This window comes from Anabas testudineus, chromosome 24 (assembly GCF_900324465.2).
Source record: "Anabas testudineus chromosome 24, fAnaTes1.2, whole genome shotgun sequence".
In the NCBI taxonomy this organism is placed as follows: Eukaryota; Metazoa; Chordata; class Actinopteri; order Anabantiformes; family Anabantidae; genus Anabas; species Anabas testudineus.
In genome coordinates, this window is record NC_046632.1 from 8,933,169 (window position 1) to 8,953,393 (window position 20,225).

The 20,225-nt window shown below is 39.1% G+C and overlaps 3 protein-coding genes across 6 annotated transcripts in view; 2 read left to right on the top strand and 1 right to left on the bottom strand.

The window, feature by feature from the left end:
- Positions 1-2,664, top strand: part of sgk1 (serum/glucocorticoid regulated kinase 1) — a 31,757-nt gene extending 29,093 nt beyond the window's left edge. For 2 of the 3 annotated variants that reach the window (XM_026340927.1, XM_026340926.1), the window contains exons 6-10: positions 24-260; positions 370-465; positions 622-777; positions 884-973; positions 1,123-2,659. In XM_026340927.1, coding sequence (XP_026196712.1) covers positions 24-260; positions 370-465; positions 622-777; positions 884-973; positions 1,123-1,290 — 747 coding nt within the window. In that variant the 3' untranslated portion in view covers positions 1,291-2,659. Of the gene's footprint in view, positions 1-23; positions 261-369; positions 466-621; positions 778-883; positions 974-1,122 lie in introns of all 3 variants that reach the window. The other variant, XM_026340925.1, reaches the window with a different exon arrangement.
- A 4,148-nt stretch (positions 2,665-6,812) lies between these two features.
- Positions 6,813-15,204, top strand: slc2a12 (solute carrier family 2 member 12). The gene is made up of 6 exons (XM_026341304.1): positions 6,813-6,915; positions 7,963-8,079; positions 10,933-12,228; positions 13,114-13,236; positions 13,769-13,901; positions 13,998-15,204. The coding sequence occupies exons 2-6, from the start codon at positions 7,986-7,988 to the stop codon at positions 14,152-14,154; spliced, it is 1,803 nt and encodes a 600-aa protein (XP_026197089.1). The 5' UTR covers positions 6,813-6,915; positions 7,963-7,985; the 3' UTR covers positions 14,155-15,204.
- A 142-nt stretch (positions 15,205-15,346) lies between these two features.
- On the bottom strand, positions 15,347-19,966 carry tbpl1 (TBP-like 1). Of its 2 annotated transcripts, none has more exons than XM_026341306.1 (7): positions 19,890-19,966; positions 18,649-18,893; positions 18,433-18,515; positions 17,930-17,993; positions 16,857-16,960; positions 16,482-16,576; positions 15,347-16,114 (listed from the first exon to the last, which is right to left on the bottom strand). In XM_026341306.1, exons 2-7 carry the CDS (start codon positions 18,781-18,783, stop codon positions 16,032-16,034), a joined length of 564 nt encoding a protein of 187 aa, XP_026197091.1. In that variant the 5' UTR covers positions 18,784-18,893; positions 19,890-19,966; the 3' UTR covers positions 15,347-16,031. The 2 variants fall into 2 exon arrangements, with proteins under 2 accessions (XP_026197091.1, XP_026197090.1); XM_026341305.1 differs by having other exon boundaries at positions 19,818-19,926.
- Positions 19,967-20,225: the final 259 nt, after the last annotated feature.

The window sequence follows — 20,225 nt, forward strand, 5'->3', positions numbered from 1 at the left end:
TCCCACGTATTCTCTTCTTCCAGTTGTTCTACCACCTACAGAGAGAGCGCTGCTTTCTTGAACCCAGAGCCAGGTTCTACGCAGCTGAGATTGCCAGCGCCCTGGGCTACCTCCACTCCCTCAACATTGTCTACAGAGACCTGAAACCAGAGAACATCCTGCTGGATTCCCAGGGACACATCATTCTCACAGATTTCGGCCTGTGCAAGGAGAACATTGAACCCAATGGGACCACGTCGACCTTCTGCGGTACACCAGAGGTAAAGATAAAATCCCTGGTCATTCAGACTTGCATTGTTTTGACAGCACTCAGCCATATTTGCTAAAGTAACTTACCCCCTCTTCCATTTGTCTTTTTCCTCTTTACAGTATTTAGCTCCTGAGGTGCTTCACAAGCAGCCATATGACAGGACAGTAGACTGGTGGTGTTTGGGAGCTGTTCTCTATGAGATGCTCTATGGACTGGTGAGTAACGACCACATTTAAGACAAGTAAAATTGCAAATTTGAGTTATACGTGTTTGTGCTTGAATCCTTGCATGATTTAAAACAATACTGTCAGTATCACTAATCATCCAGGTTGTTGACAAAATGCTAATTTATTCTTTTCATTCCTCACCAGCCTCCGTTCTACAGTCGTAACACAGCAGAGATGTATGACAACATCCTGAACAAGCCACTGCAGCTGAAACCCAACATTTCCAATGCAGCCAGACACCTGCTGGAGGGCCTGTTGCAGAAGGACCGGACCAAGAGGCTGGGCTGCACAGATGACTTTGTAAGCGCTTACGCGATTCTTTCTTTGTATCTTTATGCTTATTTTTCACTTTGGAATATGTGAAGGATGTAAAGGATGTCATTTAATTATTTGTTTTCCTTCACAGATTGAAATTAAGAACCACATATTCTTCTCCCCCATCAACTGGGATGACCTCAATGCCAAGAAGATCACCCCTCCCTTCAATCCCAATGTGGTACGTTCTTGATTTTACACTAAGTTTTATTTATGGTTTTTAGCAGTGTAATAGCCAAAAACATTTATATATTTACATTTCCACTATATCAAGAGGATGGTACATCTTTGCCCAGAATTAAAACCAAATCTCCTTCTCTCTTCCCTTAGACGGGACCCAATGACCTACGGCACTTTGATCCAGAGTTCACAGATGAGCCGGTGCCCAGTTCCATCGGCTGTTCCCCAGACAGTGCACTTGTCACAGCCAGCATCAAAGAGGCTGCTGAGGCCTTTGTGGGCTTCTCCTATGCCCCAGCAATGGACTCTTACCTATAGGATTTAAACACACTCAGTGGACACCAGTTTCAACTTACCTTACAGGAACTGTGGCATGTCCGTGGACTTGCATTTTCACCCCACCCCACATTTCCCATCAGGTTGATGGATGTTTTCGAACCAATAATAGCAACAACTCTGCACCTACAAAGAATTTATACATATGTACTTGCCATAATTTCTCCAACTCTTGAATGCACTGAAGAAGAATTGCTACAAGAGGATGTCTGCCAGTAAAATGACTCTTAGGGGTTATAATCCTCCATCTTACCCTGATTTACCAATGCACAAATTCTACGATCTACCACACACAGCAGACACAAACCGGGATCCCCTTTCAGCCTTCAGTTAAGTATCTTTAACCTGATAATGAAGGTCCTTTGCACATAGCTGAGGCAGCTTAAAGGCCCCCATAAGCCTGCAACCACAACAAACAAGCACACACAAACACACACACCAACCAGCTTCCATCTTTTTAAGGCTGAACCGTACTGTACCAGCCCTGAAAAAGGATTTCCATCTTCATCCATGTAGCAAAACATCCTCCCTCTTTTGAGATTCTGTCTACCATCCACGGGGACCTACCTGCTGAGTCTGAACGGTAGCTTGGAGATGACATCCATTTTGGTGCTTTAGTTTCTTCTCGTTTTCTTTCTGTGTTTCAAAAGGGAGTCATTTGTAGTGGAATGTTACAGAGGGGGACATCTTATTTCTCTCGAAGGTGCCTTTTTTCCCCTCTCAATCAGATCTCGCATCTTTTGGGTTTGTCTGTGTCCACAGTGTTGACATTTGACCCCCCCCCCCCCCCCACCCCCTCCACACCGGCTGGAGGAGTTTTTTTTTGTTTGTTTGTTTTTTTTGAGAGGAATGACGTAGCGTTAAATTATAACACCTGTTCTGTATTTAACGTGTGAGACGTAGGAGCTCAGATGATGTTTCATATCTTCATTTGCACATAAAACAATAATGGTAGTGCTGATAGAGAGAGGGAAAAAGAGAGCACTGCTGCTAGGTGAGAAACGGCGGCGTGTTCAGAGGTGTTTGTGTAGTTCTGCTTGCCAACTGAGTCCCCCTCATATCGTCTTCCATTTGCCTCACAATAATGTAACGGCGGCCTGCAGACGGGCTGACAACATCAAAACTGAACATTCCATTTTAATATTGCTGTAATGCAGTTTGACGGTATTTAAGTTTGTTTGTATATTTGGAGTCGTGTACTAGTTTTAATGTATATTGAACAAAAAAATGACTAAAGGTATGCTTAAATATGTATATGTAACAATTCATGTTAAATGTACTGTAAATTGTAAAATTGTTTAAGATTTATGTGACCATGGTTGGTTTGCAATAAAAGTTTAACTTTATTACACCTTACACATTTGTTTCAAGTTATTGATCATTTACATATAGTGACTTAATTTGATTGATTTTCTGATTCATCTGAAACATACAGGTGATTGTGCACAGATAACATTATCTTGTTTTAACATTGTCAGTGAATATCCAATAATGTTTGTGGAAAACAAGTTAGAGAATAGACTTTAAAAAATGTGAGGAATGACGATGACATGTTAAACATTTACTAGTCCTGGACGGCAGGGTACTAACTACTGACCTCTTCCTAATGCCCCACATGAGTGTAAGACAGACTTTAACCCTTGTCATGCACCATCATTGTTACATGATATCAAAGTGCAAGGTTGTGCGCATGGACAGATCTCAGCTGATCTCAGATAGACCGAGTGACTGATGACTGACTGACTGAAGGCCACTCGATGTTAATGATATAAATAAACCCAGTTCAGCAGAGGAGCTTTTTTATTATATCAGATGTGCATTGTTTGTTTTTTTCTAATGCAAAATCTGCTATTGACTTGATGATACAGGTATGAAACATATAGGACTATAACAACCCTGAGTGTTATGAAGGAGAAGGTCCTTCTGCTGGAGTTCAAGGTTATGTCCATGATTAATAGTGGCCACATCCAGGGTTTATTGTATAGGTCACCTCTGACCTCTAATTTCCCAGGAAGGAGGAATAGTTTAAAAAAAAGATTAACATTACAAGAGGACTGTGGTTGGTGTCCAGCTAGGGACCCGTAATGTGTTTAATTGTATGGACTCTCTCCAGCAAACCATTTAACACTGTTGATCGGACAAGTTGCTTGTAAATTCAATGAACCCAGTTTCCAAATTGTCACAGAATCATTATAAACTGAACTTAGGTGGGGAAAATGTCATTTGTCAAAGACATTAAAAATGCAAAAAAAAAAAAAGTTTCTACATGAATATGTGGTCCCTATGTGGAAAATGTAGTATGTTAACAGTGTACCATACGAGCTCCCCTTCACTTAATCTCTTGCATTTGGCCTAAGATCTGTAACCATATTTCCAAGTGTGCTCAGAGACTATAGTGATACACTACCATCTACTGGCAAAGCACTAAACTGCTAAAGAAACCAAAATAGTCACCCACACCTTATTTGTTTTTGCTAAAACTCAGCTAACAAATGTGACTTTGTATTGACATAATCTGTCAATAGCCTGAGTAATGTTTGATTGGACAGGGTTTTATTGAGATGTGGTCAGGTTTGGAAAAGCACTGGGGAGAAGAGATAAAAACAGAGGGAACAGTCTGAGTTAATCAATCAATCAGTTTCCTGGAGAGTGTGGAGATAAGAAATGTTGTACTGAACACGTTTTTAATTTCATGTTCAAATTTTTCATCATATTTTGTTTGTTTTATTTTGGCTTATAGCATCAAATTTTAACTAAAAACTTATTGTAACTATGCCTGACTAGAGCATATAAGGACTGGACAGGATCGTCCTGCAAGTTGCCCACAGAGAGGAGATACAGAGCACTTCATCTTGGTAATCCCTATCAACCCACTGATAATTCTTGATGATAATGATGTTATCATCAATTTTGACCATTTGGTCCACATTAATAATGACAATTCTCGCGATGAGATTAAGACTGATATGAGAGCACTGGCAATAATAACGTCACCATTTAAATGAAGGTGGTTGACAATTACATGGAAGATGTCAGCAATGATAATGAAAATCTCGTCGACAAGTGTGTACAATGATAATAACAATCATCAAGTTGAAGAGGCTGTTGCTGTGGTTGATGTGAAAACCAACCACCACGATAAAGAAGCAGACTCTGACCCACTGCCCGGAAAATCATGTTTGCAGCATTTGCACTTGCAGCAAACGTGGGATGAACCGCCGCTGACTCTGAAGACGATTCACAGCCTGGAAGCTCCAGCAACAGGGGAAGAGATGAGGATTACGAAGATGAGAGAAGTGGACTCAAACTGACATATCAATGATCACAGACACCCCTTTTAAAAAATACTTTTTGTACTTCAAACAAATTCCATCCTTTGTACTTCAGACTGTTCATCTGTAACCATCAGCCCACTCATGACACATCAGCTGAGTGTCTTGGAAGGAAATCCCTCCTTAACCAGGCCCTCCCAAGAACTAAAATATAATTATATTATTTATATATAATATTCAATATTCAAAATATTTAGATATCCTCACTGAAAACATCATTGCTAGACAGTGCTGTTATCGTAAGGAATGTTGTAAGGTAACGTGATTTCCACCAGATGGCATGGTTTTCCTTTCCTTTAAATCTGTTTTTCTGTGGTAATTTCAGCATCAGTCATCATTTCATCGCAGCACTATTGTTTGAGACAGTGAGCCAGTCAGGACAGTTACAAAGGTACATGTTCAACACAAAGTTCAACTGTTCTGAAACCTTTGAGATGAGATCCCGTGGGAGCTACATCACATGACAAATGATTAAATCAGTTACTATTCAAGTAACTGAAATTTAAATGTGGAATTTTTGCCATGAGCAAAAAGGGCTACATGTTGGTATTTTATTTATCAGACGTTTGTAGCATTACTTACACTAGCTGATCTGAATCATTCTCCCTCACTGCGCTTACTGTATGTCTCATGCATTTTATCTGTCTGTACATGTACTGAAAATATAGATGCATATGCGTGTTTCAAGAAGATTAGTGTTGTGTGTTACAACTTGTAAGTAAATAGCAGGTAGGAAAAAATAGCAGTGGAATGTACCAAATACACATTTCAGGTCCTTTTACCATACATTTTTGAAGGAAATATTAGCCAGTGCTGAATATTCCACCACTGTGTGCAGTTAATGTTATGTTGCAGAGTAAGATTTTACCATGCTGTATATAAAACACGTCTTCTCATAAATTAATATACATTGTTCCAAATTAAACTACTCTGCAATGTTTTACAACTCAAAGTCAATCTTTTCACACATCTCAAATGTTTGCATTTATAATTATTATGATCTGAAAATATAATATAGTAAATATTCTGCCAGAAGCCATTCTGTTAAATAATTAACATTTAATATTTTATAAACACTTTTTGCACAAACCAATGTTATGCAAGTTTGACCTTCAGACCATCAATAGGTGTGTCTACTGATTATATTGCCAATATTTTCCTGCTTGGTTATAGATAGCACTTTTTTTTATCTTTCATCCTTCATTAAATAAAACACTGCAATTCCAGATTGTTTGTCAGAATAGGCTATAATTCATATCCTACATGAAGACACACACGTCTTGAAAACACAAAAACAGCTGGTTGCGTTTAAAAACATTTAAAACTGTGTCACTGCTGCTCAACATGTTATTTAACCCTGCAGAACTAAACCTAGATAAGTAATCAGTGACTTTTCTAAAGCACAATTTAACAAGGTAAATATATCTGCTGACTTAGTAAATGCCAGCCTCCAACGAGCAGGCCACCTACAGTTATCTTGGTTACAGAGTTATTACATAACACACACACACACACACACACACACACACACGCACACGATTAGTAAACTTAAGGATCAAATGGCAGCGCTTCATTTTGCCACAGTTGGAATATTTGGATCCTATAGGCAATGTAAGATGATCTAAATACATCTCTGTAAATGTAGGCCAGGGCCCAGGCAGCACATTAGGCTACATTCTGTCATCTGTGACTGTCAGCAGGGGCAAGTGTGACAGCTCAGCTCTGCAGCATTCGTAGAAATAGGGCATAGGAGCCGAGCACAACAGCAGGTGGCCAATCCGTTTGTTTTCCCATGCAGAATGGGTGAAGCAGTATTATTTATACAGGTGCATTTTATTGCTGGCTGAATTTATGGTGATGATCACAAAAAAAAAAACAACTTAACAAGTGATAAGATATAATTGCACCTGGAGCCTATATGGCACATCACAGAGAAATGAATGTTAATTGCTATCTCAAAGAGAGAACTATTAAAGTTCAGGGACACATAATCAATGAAATACATCAATGCCGTGGATGCTTGATAGACACGTTTGGGCCAATAGAAAGTCACGTCGGGCGTTCTAAAGCCGAATCCACGCTTCCTATTGGTGGTCCGGGCAGACAGAGGCGGGACTTAAGAAGTGCCCTACCAAAACAAGGTGGGTGCGCGCGCCGACACGAGCAGAGCAGAAGTTGGGAGCGGAGGAAAAGTCAGACGGAGAAGAGTCGAGAAGGAGGCGAATGGAGCGACAAACACAAGTCTGATCTAACAGAAACACCGCCGGGGAGTCAGGTACGAACAGTGTCAGTGCCACAGTACTGGGGTTACAACTTTAATGCTCGTCTCTGGAGACTTTTTTTGGTGCCAGAGCTGCGTAATTTGCGCATTAATAGTGGGCGAGCTCACACTAGACAGTGACTTAAAGAAAGCTGTTAGCCGTGGCTCCTGGTGTAGGGACGTTGTTTTTCCTGGGGGGTGGTCTGGGCTTGCTGGCCTCCACAAAATGACCTTGCAGCATTTTAGTGGGATAAATCTCACCCTAAATCAAACAGGATGAGTGCAAAACACTTTTATAGAAAACACTTCCAAATGCACCCAACAGCAGCACAGCAGCTGCAGATGCTTCTTGCTTAGCATTGCTGGTATTTATAACAGGGGTCTTATTTGGAAACCTGTGTGAGGTCAGAACCACCAAAAGTTGATGGGAGTTTAATTGTAGGCTGGTGAGAACAGAAAGAAGGAGATGGGGTGCCTTATTTAATACTATTGTTATTCTCCTGCATCAGGATTGGTTCATGCTGCATCTTACAAAAACTAACCTGCAACTGTTTGGTATGTTGGTTACTCTGAAATTATGTCATAGGGATATTGATGCCTGGTTTTCTAAGAAGCATGTGTCCCTCGTTTCAGGCTTAACTTCTTCTGTTTCATTCATCGAAAAGGTTTGGCATCAATCAAAATGTGTTTCTAGCGCCAAGTACAGGTTGTGATTCATTGTGAGCTGGCATTAAATGTGTGGTCAGCTTGCTAATATTCTTGACAAGGAAGAAAAAACCATTTAAATCAACATTTTTTTATTATAGATTTTACTCACTCAGAGTTTTAGTACAATGACCACATTTGTATAACTCTACTACACTTCTAGTAGATAGGATCTTAGGATCTTCGCAGCCCAAGAACTGGAAAGTTTTGTTCTTGAAGAATGGTGAAGTATCCATCAGCAGACAGCTCAGGACTTGTATGGCAGCATTTCAGTGTCGAGTGGTGTCTTTTTTACATTTGCATGTGTATTTTACAGAATGAATGAAGGATTTGTTTTTTCGGGTTTAACTGCACTAGGTCTTAAAAGGTGTTTGTGAACAATGGACCCTGACAGTGAGATGAAGAAGATGACCTCCTACCTTCCAGAGAGCCTCTCTCATGAGACCCAGAAACTGACCCCACCCAGAGGACCAGGTACACACAGCCACCAGTAACACACCCATACATTTATTTATTTAATGTTAATGCAGGGCTAAGACATAGATATGTTAATGTTTTGTTAAGAACTTTTATATTACTTATTTTACATATTAAGGGAGGGTGAGACTGGTTAGTTAATTTGGCTGCACTGTAGCCCCTCCCTACAGCTGCCAACCCCCAGCTTTCTTCACTGCATCCTCAAAAACACAAGCCTAATATAGAATTTGACTGTACCAAATCTGTATTTCTTAAATGCTAACTGGGGTGTGTTTCCTGAGTAACATCCCCATGCAAATCTGTAACTTTGGCTGCTGTAAAAAGTGCTGCTCTGGGTTTTGCTCAACAACATTATCAAGATAATTGAGTAAACCTGCTTCTTGGAACAGGTGTATGAATTGCCAAGAGTATGAAAACAGTGGTCATTCAGCTAAAACGTGCATGTGCTGCTTGTGCAATATCCTTGCATCAACAGTTTCTCAAACTCTGTAAATGATGAATCCAGAAGTTGTTTATGACTGTTTGTGTCATTCTGACCTTTGTGGCGTAATACCAGAAATGTGACACACAATCAAATTATAATGTTTTTGTGATAATTTGATGTTTGATGTAGATTAACTTGAACACTCCCTTTATGTCATGAAAATCTGGAACCTTTTGTTTATTGTTGCATTGTGCAGCAACAAGGGGTCAATCGAAAATTAGTAATAGTAAAAGTTGTGGGGATTTTTTATTTTCTGAATTGGACTATGACGTCTGTGCTAGTTGGAATGCATGAATGTCCCAAACACTGGGAAACACTTTGCTTTCATTGGCTCTGCTACAATTTTACTTTATTGTTACTTAACTTACTATAGCAACAGCAACATGTCCTAATAGTGGAGTCTCAAGCCACGGTAAATGTGTTTGCAGGTCTCAAGGTGCACTAACACTCCATGCATTAAAAACAGTATAAAGACCTGCTGTAAAATGTGTTAAGAACATCAGAGATGTGCAATTACAGTCTCGTATTACTGCACGCCTTAACTGTGAGGAAAAAATAGCATTTCCCCCACTTAATTAGATAATATCACTGTGTGGGATAAGGTTGAGAGAGGGGATGCAAACGACACGCAAGACAAATTACTTTTTAGAACCCTGGAGTTTGCAGCTGCATCTCTTGTTTTTCTTGCATGTTGCGCCATCATAATAAAATTCAAACAAGAAGGAAAAGGTCTAACATGATTAAGACTAGCATGATTATCAGGATGGTTTTAAATAAAACATTAGCATTTAAAGCAGTAGTTGAATTATAAACTAAATAAGGCAGCAAACACTGCCTTATCAGGTGTGATTATTAACAGTAATTAGAGTGCTGCGCCCATTATTCAGAACAGCTAAAGGAATAAAACCTGCGTGTGGAAGCAGGTCTTACAAGGGTCATTGATGGAATGTGAATATTACAGCAGGTTTAGATTTATAACTTTGCAAATGATTGCATTCCTGTCTACATGCTGAGTCACTGGTTTTCTATTTGTTCCCTTCGTATCTGTTTCACTAATTAACTACCAAGATTGCTTCAGCATTCTTCTTATGAACTTCCAAACTCTTAATTCCACACAGTCAGCATTGTTAATGCAACTCTGTAGTTGGATAAAACCTTCAGGGAGAAAAGCTGCACTCCTGCCAATAGTAATGACCCTCAGTTCTTTGTAGTGTGTGTGCTTTTTTTTATAGATATTACAATGATTAATGCTATCCAACCTTTTGCCCTGGCTCCACAACACCATTTAGTAAGTAGCACAACAATACAATCTTACTCAACCTGATTACAGTAACTGCACATGACATCATGTGCTGCCTTTATACATAACTAGCTGTAAACAAGAACATGGTAGTTGTTTGGTATCAGAGGGAACAAATCTTAGTGCCCCTACTCCAGAGAGGTCATGGCCTGGGATGTGGTACAAAATGTAATAATCCAGTTTGATCACTAGGTACAAAATGTAATGTAATGAAGTTGACTCTCTTGCTATTTCCACATTGCCCCAGCAGATGTTTTCTGACATGTGCTTCAACCTGATCATATCCTTTATTATGATGTCTGTCTGTCTTATTGGCATACTAAGATATGTAATATATATTTACTGGGTTTGTACATGATACTTCCTAACTTGTGTTCAAGCTGCATATACAGTATATTTTACATAGTCTACCCTTTAAATTTTTCAGTTTTGTTAAAGGTGAAGATAAATGTATATATAAATTTAATTTTATGTTTCTAGGACATATGTTACCTAAAAAAAAAACCCTCTCATTAGCTATTCGTTAGGCCTGTATGTCAGTTATCAGGTTATTTGTACATTACAAACTGGTATTAAAGACTATATGGACTCTTGTATCTAGATATCTACTAAATGAAAGGAACAACAGGCATATCTCTAAGTTGTACAAAAGTAGCTTTCAAAACAAAAAAATGGAATACGTTAGGCTGCTCACCCTGTGATAAAGACCCACACATAACAGGTTGTTTGGGTAAGAACACTTTACATTTGAAAGTATACTGTAACTTCAATCAGATTGATTAAAGGTGTAAAGTGATGTAAATCTGTAAATGTGTAATCTCTGTTTTCAATGTGTAATCTCTTTCTTACATGACAGAAAATGTAAAAAATAAATTTCGTATTTTTTTTTTTTAATCTTTGTGAATCTACCTGGTGCAGAGTCGGTGGTTGACATTCTTAATATAATTGTAGACTATATATTTTTACATAATTTGTTTTTATCTGTTCTTATGGAAAAATGATTAAAATCTTGAGGATGGACATTGTGACCGGGTTTCTCAGACTGTGTTTCTCTCCATCTTCCCAGGCTGTGGTTGGCTGGTGGTGGTAGCAGCTGTTGTGGCCTCTGTGAGTGGCCTAATGCTGGGTTATGAAATGGGCCTGACCTCTGGAGTTCTGCTGCAGCTGCGTAGCCTCCTGTCCCTCTCCTGCCGGGAACAGGAACTGCTGGTCAGCTCCCATCTGTTTGGTGCTCTCCTTGTCTGCCTGGCTGGAGGCCCGGTTCTGGATCGCTATGGTCGGCGCTGGTCTTTGCTCTTGAGCGCCATGCTGGTGGTTGGAGGCACTATTGTGCTTATTTCTATCACCTCACTTATTGCACTGACACTGGGACGGGTGATAGTTAGCATGGGAACAGCACTGTCAGGCACAGCAGCGTGTTTGTACATTGCAGAGATCTCGCCGAGGGAGAGAAGGGGTCTGCTGGTGACGCTGTACGAGCTAATGTTAGTTGTGGGCGTAATGCTGGGATTCAGTTGTAGTTACGCATTTTCTACTCTACCTCATGGCTGGGCATATACATTTGGATTAGTTATCCCCCCAGCACTACTGCAAATAGGTGCACTTTTGTTCCTCCCATCTAGTCCGCGCTTCCTGGTTGCTCAGGGTAAAGCAGAGCAGGCCAAGGCAGTGCTGTCCAGACTGAGAAGCGGGGCTAAGGAGCAGGTGGAAGTGGAGCTCAGGGATATCCAGGCTGGACTAAAAGAGGAATCGGAGCATAGTTTCTGGGAGTTGTTCAGTGATAAGGCCAATCTGCGTTCACGGCTGCTAACAGGTGTAGCTTTAGCCTTCCTCCAGCAGGCTACTGGTCAGCCGAACATCCTCTCCTATGCTTCACCATTTCTCCGCAGTGTAGGCTTTAACAGTGATGCTGCAGCAACTTTGGCCTCCACAGGGTTCGGAGTGGTCAAAGTTGTAGGCACCATCCCGGCCGTGTTGCTGGTCGACCGCGTGGGACCTAAGAGCTTTTTGTGTGCAGGAGCTGTCGCAATGGGAATGTCACTAGCTGTACTTGGGACAGTGACGCTGCAAAGCCACACTCACCTCACCAGCCTGTGCAAAAGTGAGACTATGCAAAACTTTACACATGTGCCATGGAATTTAAACATTACCTCAACAGACTTGGACAACAGCAACCTTTTTTCTACCCACCCCCCGAACCAATGGAACGGTGAGGAGGCACAAAGGACTAACAGAAAGGATGATGAGACTGGGGGGTCAGGAGGAGGAAGGACTCATATAGAAGTGTCTTCCTCACTGAAGTGGGCATCACTGATCAGCCTGTTGGTTTATGTGGCAGCTTTCTCCATTAGTCTTGGGCCAAGTAAGTACCCGTTTATTCAGTTTTGTACCCCCACATGCAGGCTCACACAGAAATTAAATGAAGCAGCAGTTTATTTCCATTAAATCAATACCTAATAACCTGTTATGACAAAGTGAAAACATGTTTTTAGAAATGTTTGCAAATGTATTAAACATATAGCTCAAATCTCGTATTCATTAAGTATTCCCACCCTTTATTAAGTTCTTTTTGGCAGCATTTACAGCTTTCACAAAGGATTGTGGCCCTTAAAAGAGCACTTATGGTGAAAAACTGTCAAGAGTAAGCAGGGGGACGCTTAAGAGTTTCTTTCGTTTGTAGATGTTGCTAGAGATGCACTCGGACCCCCTATCGAACACATAAAGCCAGAAATGTAAAAAGTGTCCACAACAATAATATATTGGGCAGCTGGAAAGACACAGCAGTGATACTTCTTTACTGTTTAATTTATTTTAGGCCACTTATAAGGTACATATATATTCTACAGATATATTATTGTATTGTCTATTATGTAAAATAGTATTAATGATTGGACGATGCAGTTAGGCCTGACTTTCAGTCCATTGTGTGCTGTAAATGGACATGGACTGTACATTATCAGTAAATGCATCAGCAAACAGAGTTCTAAATTTTGTGTTGATCCGCATACATCACAGGCTGCTTTTAGTATATTTTTTAAATGGTGCATCACTGCTTGTATGTATATACAGTATGTTATATAGTTCTTAAAGACATTATGCTCTGATGTACAAAGTACTAAAGCGGTTATCGCACAGTTATTAAAGGACAGATTAAAACGATGCAGGTCCATAGATAAAGCAGACCTTCAGACCTTATGACCGCATTTCTTTGTACTTGTGTTTTATTTCTTTTTCTCCTTATTTCCAGTGGTGTATGTGGTTGTCAGTGAGATATTCCCAATGGCAATCAGAGGCAGGGCTGTGTGTGTAGTGTCAGCTGTGAACTGGGCCACTAACCTACTCATTTCCATGACCTTCCTCACAGTTACAGGTGCGTGCTTTTATTTAAATGTGTTTAGTGTAAGTTGAAGCCAGTTATGATGGAGGCATAATTTTACTGAGGCTGTACAAAAACTAGGCCACGAATACAGTAGTAGATAAGCACACAGTGTTCTACATGGTAATGAAAGTATGTATGTGTGAATGTATATAACATTTGTGACAACAAGCAGCAAACTTTATATTGTCCATAGCCACAGATTTCATGTTACTATGCGTTACTAGTTTACTTGCTGAAAAATCAAAGGTGTGTCTCACCTTGTTTCTACAACTGGTTAGTCAGACTGCCAACCTGTTGTGGATTAAACAATACTATAGGGTTAGGAAAAACAGAGACTAAACCTGAAACAGCCAGTCACTATCCAAATATGGAATATTTGCTTTGATTAGTAATAACTGCAAGTTAAAGCATGGATTTGCCAGTGTCACAACCACATTCAAATAGTTTACCAATCATACTTGTCTGTCAAGGTTTCCAGACTGGGATTGCAGAAATGTGAGGACATGTTTCTTTGTTTTTCTAGAAAAGATTGGCGTTCCTAACGTGATGTTCCTCTACTCTGCCATGAGCTTTGTTCTGCTGGTGTTTGTCATCCTCTGTGTCCCTGAGACCAAAGGCCGCACGCTGGAGGAAATATCAAAGGAACTGGCTAAGAAGTGAGTGGCACCTTACATGTAATCTTAATTTCCTAATTAAAATAGTAGTTAGAGAAATTTATTTCTATATCTTCTCTCCTTTTTCTGCTTTACCAGAAAGCATTTTGAGGCAAGACTTTGTAGGCAGGTTCAACCTCAGGAGACCCTGATCAGTGGCAGCCCTGATTCCAGCAAACAACTCACTCCTTTATCAGACAACAACTGTACACCTCATCTGTTAGAGAGTCAAGAGCAAGGATCAAGAAAGTCATAACAGTACTGTTAAGAATTCTGGGTACAATTTGTACATCCCTCTCACACCTGTACATCTCTGCAGTTGCACCTGATTCACATGTCTCTGACACCCTTTATAGGGCCATGTGCAAAGGAAGAAAACATCAGAGCAGGTGGTAATAGCACATATAGGAAATAATGAAATCATGGAGAATATCCATAGCTCAGGGGTCACTTTTGCTAATTAAAGTGGGACTAAATGTGAGATTATATTAAAATTAAATTCTTCCCATTTTAATTCCATTCTACCTTAGCACACAGTCCCAGTGCAGAAAGAGACGTGTCAGTAATTCTAAAATGACTGGTACTTAATTAATGAGGTACTGCAACTTGCAGGACTTGCATCGACCTGCACACAGTTAAAATTGCTACGTTTTTTTTATCTATACTTTGACACTTTTATTTGCGTGTATAAAACATTTTAATTGTTGACACAGTCACTTTGAAAATATTAGAAATCTGTGAAAAGGAGTATCCTGCTGCTACATTCAACCCATATTCGGGAGAAATGGATGATGAAAAAAATCACAAAAGTTTTTGGCCCGTTTTATCATGAACTTTAATTTTTATACAAAATACAAAATACTGAACAAGTGTCACAAATGTCCAGTTGACACTGGTTTCGAGTCCATCCCACATATTTAAAAACAACATGTTAACATCTTTCCCATCAGATACATGTATTATATACATACATATGTTACCTCTACAGATGAAAGTCAGCATTCACATTAAACCTAGGATTGTGCTTTTTAGGTAAAACACATCCTTTCACTATATTATTCCTTTAAGCATTACGAGACCTTTCCTCTGAGTTTCTGTTACTTTGTCCTGTGCCAATTCTGTTTTCCAAGATTCAATTCTGGACGGTGTGTTCATACCTCAATTTGAATATTTTGAGTCTTGCCTTGCCTCACACCCACTACTGCCTGAACTGCCTAGGGACTCCTGGCTGTATTAAGTGAAAGGAAACGTGTCTCAACAACTCATCAACCAAAAAAAATAAAATAAAATATTCTGAACAATTCAACAGTTTTCACTACTTCCATGACATTTACAACACTGTTCCCATTCTGTACATTGTTTAAATATTCTCGATTTTACCTGGTGTTTAAAACTCTTATTAAGAAATGTTTTAGGAATTGAATTCACAGAATTTGTGTGTATTCTCATTCAATGTCTGAAACTAGGAAAAAATGTATAATGAACTGACTACTGTAAATCAGAGATGAATGCATTTTGTAAGCAGATTTGTATATCCTCATGAGGACCTGCTCTTACATGCAAAACAGTCCACTGGTTTTCTTCTGCTACTCAGTATACAGTCCAACTGTTGTTTTTAGGCTAAAATATAGGTAATGCAGTGTGTTAACACATCAACAATCAAACCATCTCTCCCAGATGAAGAGGCAAATTGGACGATTAGTTGAATATAGGGTTAAATGTGAGGCTTGATAACATACTTACTCTTTGCAATTGTCACCACTCTTAAAACATTAAAATGGTTAGACTGTTCAAAGCAGTTTTCTGTATCCATGCAAAAAACATCCGGAGTAAATAACGAGCGAGAGCAAGAGGGAGCAATTTCTGAGGAAGGACGTGACGCCTGGAAGACATTTGCATATTTAGGCTGTTAAAAATAACAAGGACCACAGAATTCACAACAATGCTGAAATTTTATGAGTCCAACTGGGCTTGTTGAGAATTTTGAAAAATCTGAGATCCAGGTGATATCTAGTCTGTTAGATAAAACTGTAGTGATTAAAAAGAAGCAAATAAATCCACAGATAAGGAGCTCCCTCATCAGTCTTGGCTTTTCTTTCTGAATTTTCTTTTGTCTTGAAAGCATTTTTTCCTTCATTTGCAGAGGGGTTTCTGACACTCAAACAGTAGTGGGTAGACCTGCTCCACCGCTGTGGCTACATTCTGTACATTTGGTCCTAAATCATTGGGTAGGGGGGAGTTGCAGTGGGATGACAGCAAAACAATAGGTTTTTAGTACAATAAGAAGACAAAAAAAAACTGTAAAACCACATAAAAAACAAACATAATTACAGGTCACGATAGAGTATGAGTTGTCAAAACAAAAATAACCAAACTTCCTATATAAGCCAGAGGGCATAAATCATTTTACACTTAAGAAAAATTCCTTTAGGAATTGGGTTATTTACAAACCACATTTCTGCTTCTAACTCACTATGAAAGTGCATTATCACAACTTGGCCTCAATCCTTTAAGCTAATGTGCCCTCTAGCTGTTTGTGAAGCAGAAGGGTTAGTGCATATCTGTGTGAGTGTGTGTGTGTACCTGTAACTGTGAGGCTGCCAGTAGAAAACACCTGTATAGTAGCCTTGAGATTTTTAATCCTATATGTGGCGGCAGGATGAAGTTCTGGTTCATAACTGATAAACACACAAAAACACATTGTTAAGTAAACCGAAGATTTACAATATTATGCACTGATGAGTGCTCCCACCACTAGAGGTCATCCCATACTAGCAAAGTGAAAGAGGAGGCTAGGGAATGATATCTGAGGGGTAAGGTCAATGACAAGAAGAAGCAAAGTCAGTACAGTGAATTATTTTTAAATACTACTGAACTCACAAGGGTCTGGGTGCTGATGAATGTCGTGATTTTGATTAGCTTGATGACAGTGGTTGTGATGTACTGTACAGTATTTACCTGGCAATCGGTCGGTTGTTCTTAGTAAAGTCTATGAGGTGTACTGCAAAGGGCATGGAGCACACTGCCAGCACATTCACAACCTTGAAGGCCGAAAACCTCACCTGAACAAACAAACACAATATATTAATGTGTTATACAAGTATTCTTTTACTCCCCAATAAACAAACCAATAGTAATGTAGTTGAGTCATTGCAAACACAAGTGTTTGCCATCTCTGTTTGACTAATGGATAAAACTTAAACTACAGCAAATAAAGACCTGTGACAGCTTTAAGACAAGTCCAAGCAGTTATTTAAAAATGGGAGTGAAAGCTAGCAGTTAAACTTAATTTTGAGTTTCAGATCTACTGGATTACAGCTTCTATCCGTGTCATTTTGTTTACAACACATCAAGAGATATCACCTGGCCAATTCAAATGAGAAGTCAAATGTAGTCTATTCACGTAGATAGTCCAAAAAACGTTTAGTTATAAAAGAACTGGTATAGGTCGCTGCTTGTTTGGCATATATTGATTGATTGTAAAGGTGTTCATGTCGACGAACTCTGCATTGTCTTAGAAGTTATAAAAAACAACATAATGATAAACATTTTGTAATATGGTCATCAATTACATCAATGTAATATGGATCAATTAAATATTATATATATATTAATATAATAATAATAATAACGCTTTATGTTTAAATTTCTGGTAATTATGACACACAATTCTGTTATCTGTGTAAAACTTTCTCAAATACTTCTGTCATCTTTAAAGTACAGTGTCAGTTTGACTTACCATGAAAGACTTTACTAACAAGTGCACAACCAAAAATACACAACCCCTGCATTCTTGTTTCACTGATTGGCCTCCAGGTTTGCTAACACCTGACTACAGTTGGTGTTTAGTGATCAAAAGCTTACTTTTGTTTTGTTGTATGTTAAATAAAGACACGAAAGGTCATGACCGTATGATTTTGGTGAAGATCAACCACATACTGTATCATGACTGACATGAATTTATGTAGAAAGTCAGGAACTTACAAACAGTGACATTTCTTTTTCTTGCAATTGTATGTCTTTACTCTCACCTTGAAGCCTAGTTTCTGTAGACAGCGTGCTAATCTGCGAGCACCTAGCTTTGCCTCATCTTCACTGAACAAGAGAGAAGAGCAGGAGTGAGAGCCAGCATAACAGCGGTATAAAACACATTATTTGTAGGGTTCAGCATTCAAAAAATATAAAACACACAAACAGCAACTGGAAATTTCTAGTTCAGGGAGCAACAACCTGAATTATCACTGTGTTAGTTTGTGGTTGCTGACTTGTAAGAAATGATAATTACTAGCCTTATTGTCAGCACTGTATCTGTGACATGGTAAAAAGCCACTACATTACAGCCATTTAATGGACGGTATTGCAAAATGGTCAGCCTAAGCTAAAATTAATGTAACAACAAAAAAAAAAAAAGCCAAGGCAACCAATTAAGCCATTAGTAAGCAATGATTCTCTGGCCAAAGAAAATCAAAACCTCAGCAAACAAAACCTTCAGTTGTTTTTTTTTCTGTATTTTAGTCAACTACTATGTGTCTACCTTGTGGCTCCAGTGCAGATAATTTTCCCTGAGGACCAGATTGAGGCTGTTATCTTGGGCTTTCGAAGCTTCATCAGAACTTTCTGAAAACAAAACCAGTGGTCACAATTTTAACGCTTCTTAAAAGAAACACAGATCTTTTCAGTGAAGCTATAAATACACTGTATGTGAGTTTTCTCCTGTTTCTGCAGAAATAATCTGTTTTTGATTTCATACCCCTACTTCCGGCTTATAGATGACATTGGTTCCTTCTAAGGCAATGGTGCGCAGGTTAAGGTGGCACCTTGTCCTGAAAGTTGCCACCACATTGGTGACAATAATATCAAGCGCCTCGTCATTACTGGAATCCATGAGGAAGTGTGCAGAGCAGGAAGGGGACCACAGGGGACTTTCTCCTTACACATTCATCACCATCACCACCATCATCACCACTTCATGGACGGAAAGGAACTGGAGGCAAGCTAAAAGCAAAAACCCAGAATTTATGAATTTGTGGCAAATTACAAATGATTAATTATTTGATCTAATATATTTACCTAGAGCATAAAACTACATAACGGATTGACACGCCACATGTCTTCTATAAAGCTAATGTAAAAGAACAAAAAAACAATAACTGATTGTTATGAATAGCTGTACTTGCACCTGCAAAAAACGTTTAAATCTAAGGGAGGGGGCTTCAGTTGCTGCACAGGTTCATGAGTCTATCAGGTATGCGTTTCCCCTAAAAGAAGGAATCACACAGGAGTCCATATTTCTCTTTAAATGTACTCTGTTTTGGACATGCATTAGCTTTAGCTTTTCAGCTAATCATACCCTAGCTGTCATTATGTGGCTGCTACTACCAAGCAAAATAACTTGAATTTAAACGCAACATATACGTACATGAATTTATTACTTGGATGAGCGAAAACATGCCATTTAAAACGTCTAAATTTGAGCCTGAATGGGATTACAACTGATGTTTTGCTGTTTCCAGTGTTGTGCGTTACTGCGTAGTAACGCAACTCATAAACTCGTCTGGGGAAATGATGCTAGCTAATCTTACAATCCCAACAAGCCGGCTGTCAACTATACAAAAGAATTTTTTAGCGGCTGCTTAGGCTAACTTGTTGTTGTGGCCAATATTATACAGGGAGCACAAAAGTAGAGATTAACGGAATCTCACTGCTGCTCAGCTTGTGTTTTGAAGAAAGCTATCCGTTAGCTAGCAACAAAGAAAAGTGCACAGGCTGTAAATGAATGAAAAGTTGTTAGCTAAGCTAGCTTAGCAGGCTAGCTGTCTACCACTATATTGAAGATGAGGCAGTTCAGCCCATTCCAGGTGAGTTTGCATGTTAGTGGAAAATGTGTGTCTGAAATGTTTGCTGTAATTATTTCGCTACCTGTTCAGCTAGTTCACAGATGTATCGCGAAGACATAAACAAGCCAGTCAACAGAGAAATATAAGGACAAACCTCTTCTTCCACAGGCAAGTTACACGCAAGCACGAAGCTTTCCGGTCGCTTTCAAAATAAAACAAAGTGAGATTGCGTATTTCCGACGTAAGACAACTTCCGGTTACAACTTTCAAAATATAACTATAAAGGTACAGAGTGAAGACAAACTGATTCTTATAAAAAGACATATAGCTGATCACAAACTTTTCTAAACGACAAAACAGAACTGTATACTGTACAAGCACTAGCAACAAATTCCAAATACTCATATAATTTAATAGTTTATTAATGTTATGATTATTATTATTATATATGTAGTATTAGTCCACCCAAAGGCATTGTAGCCACACGTAG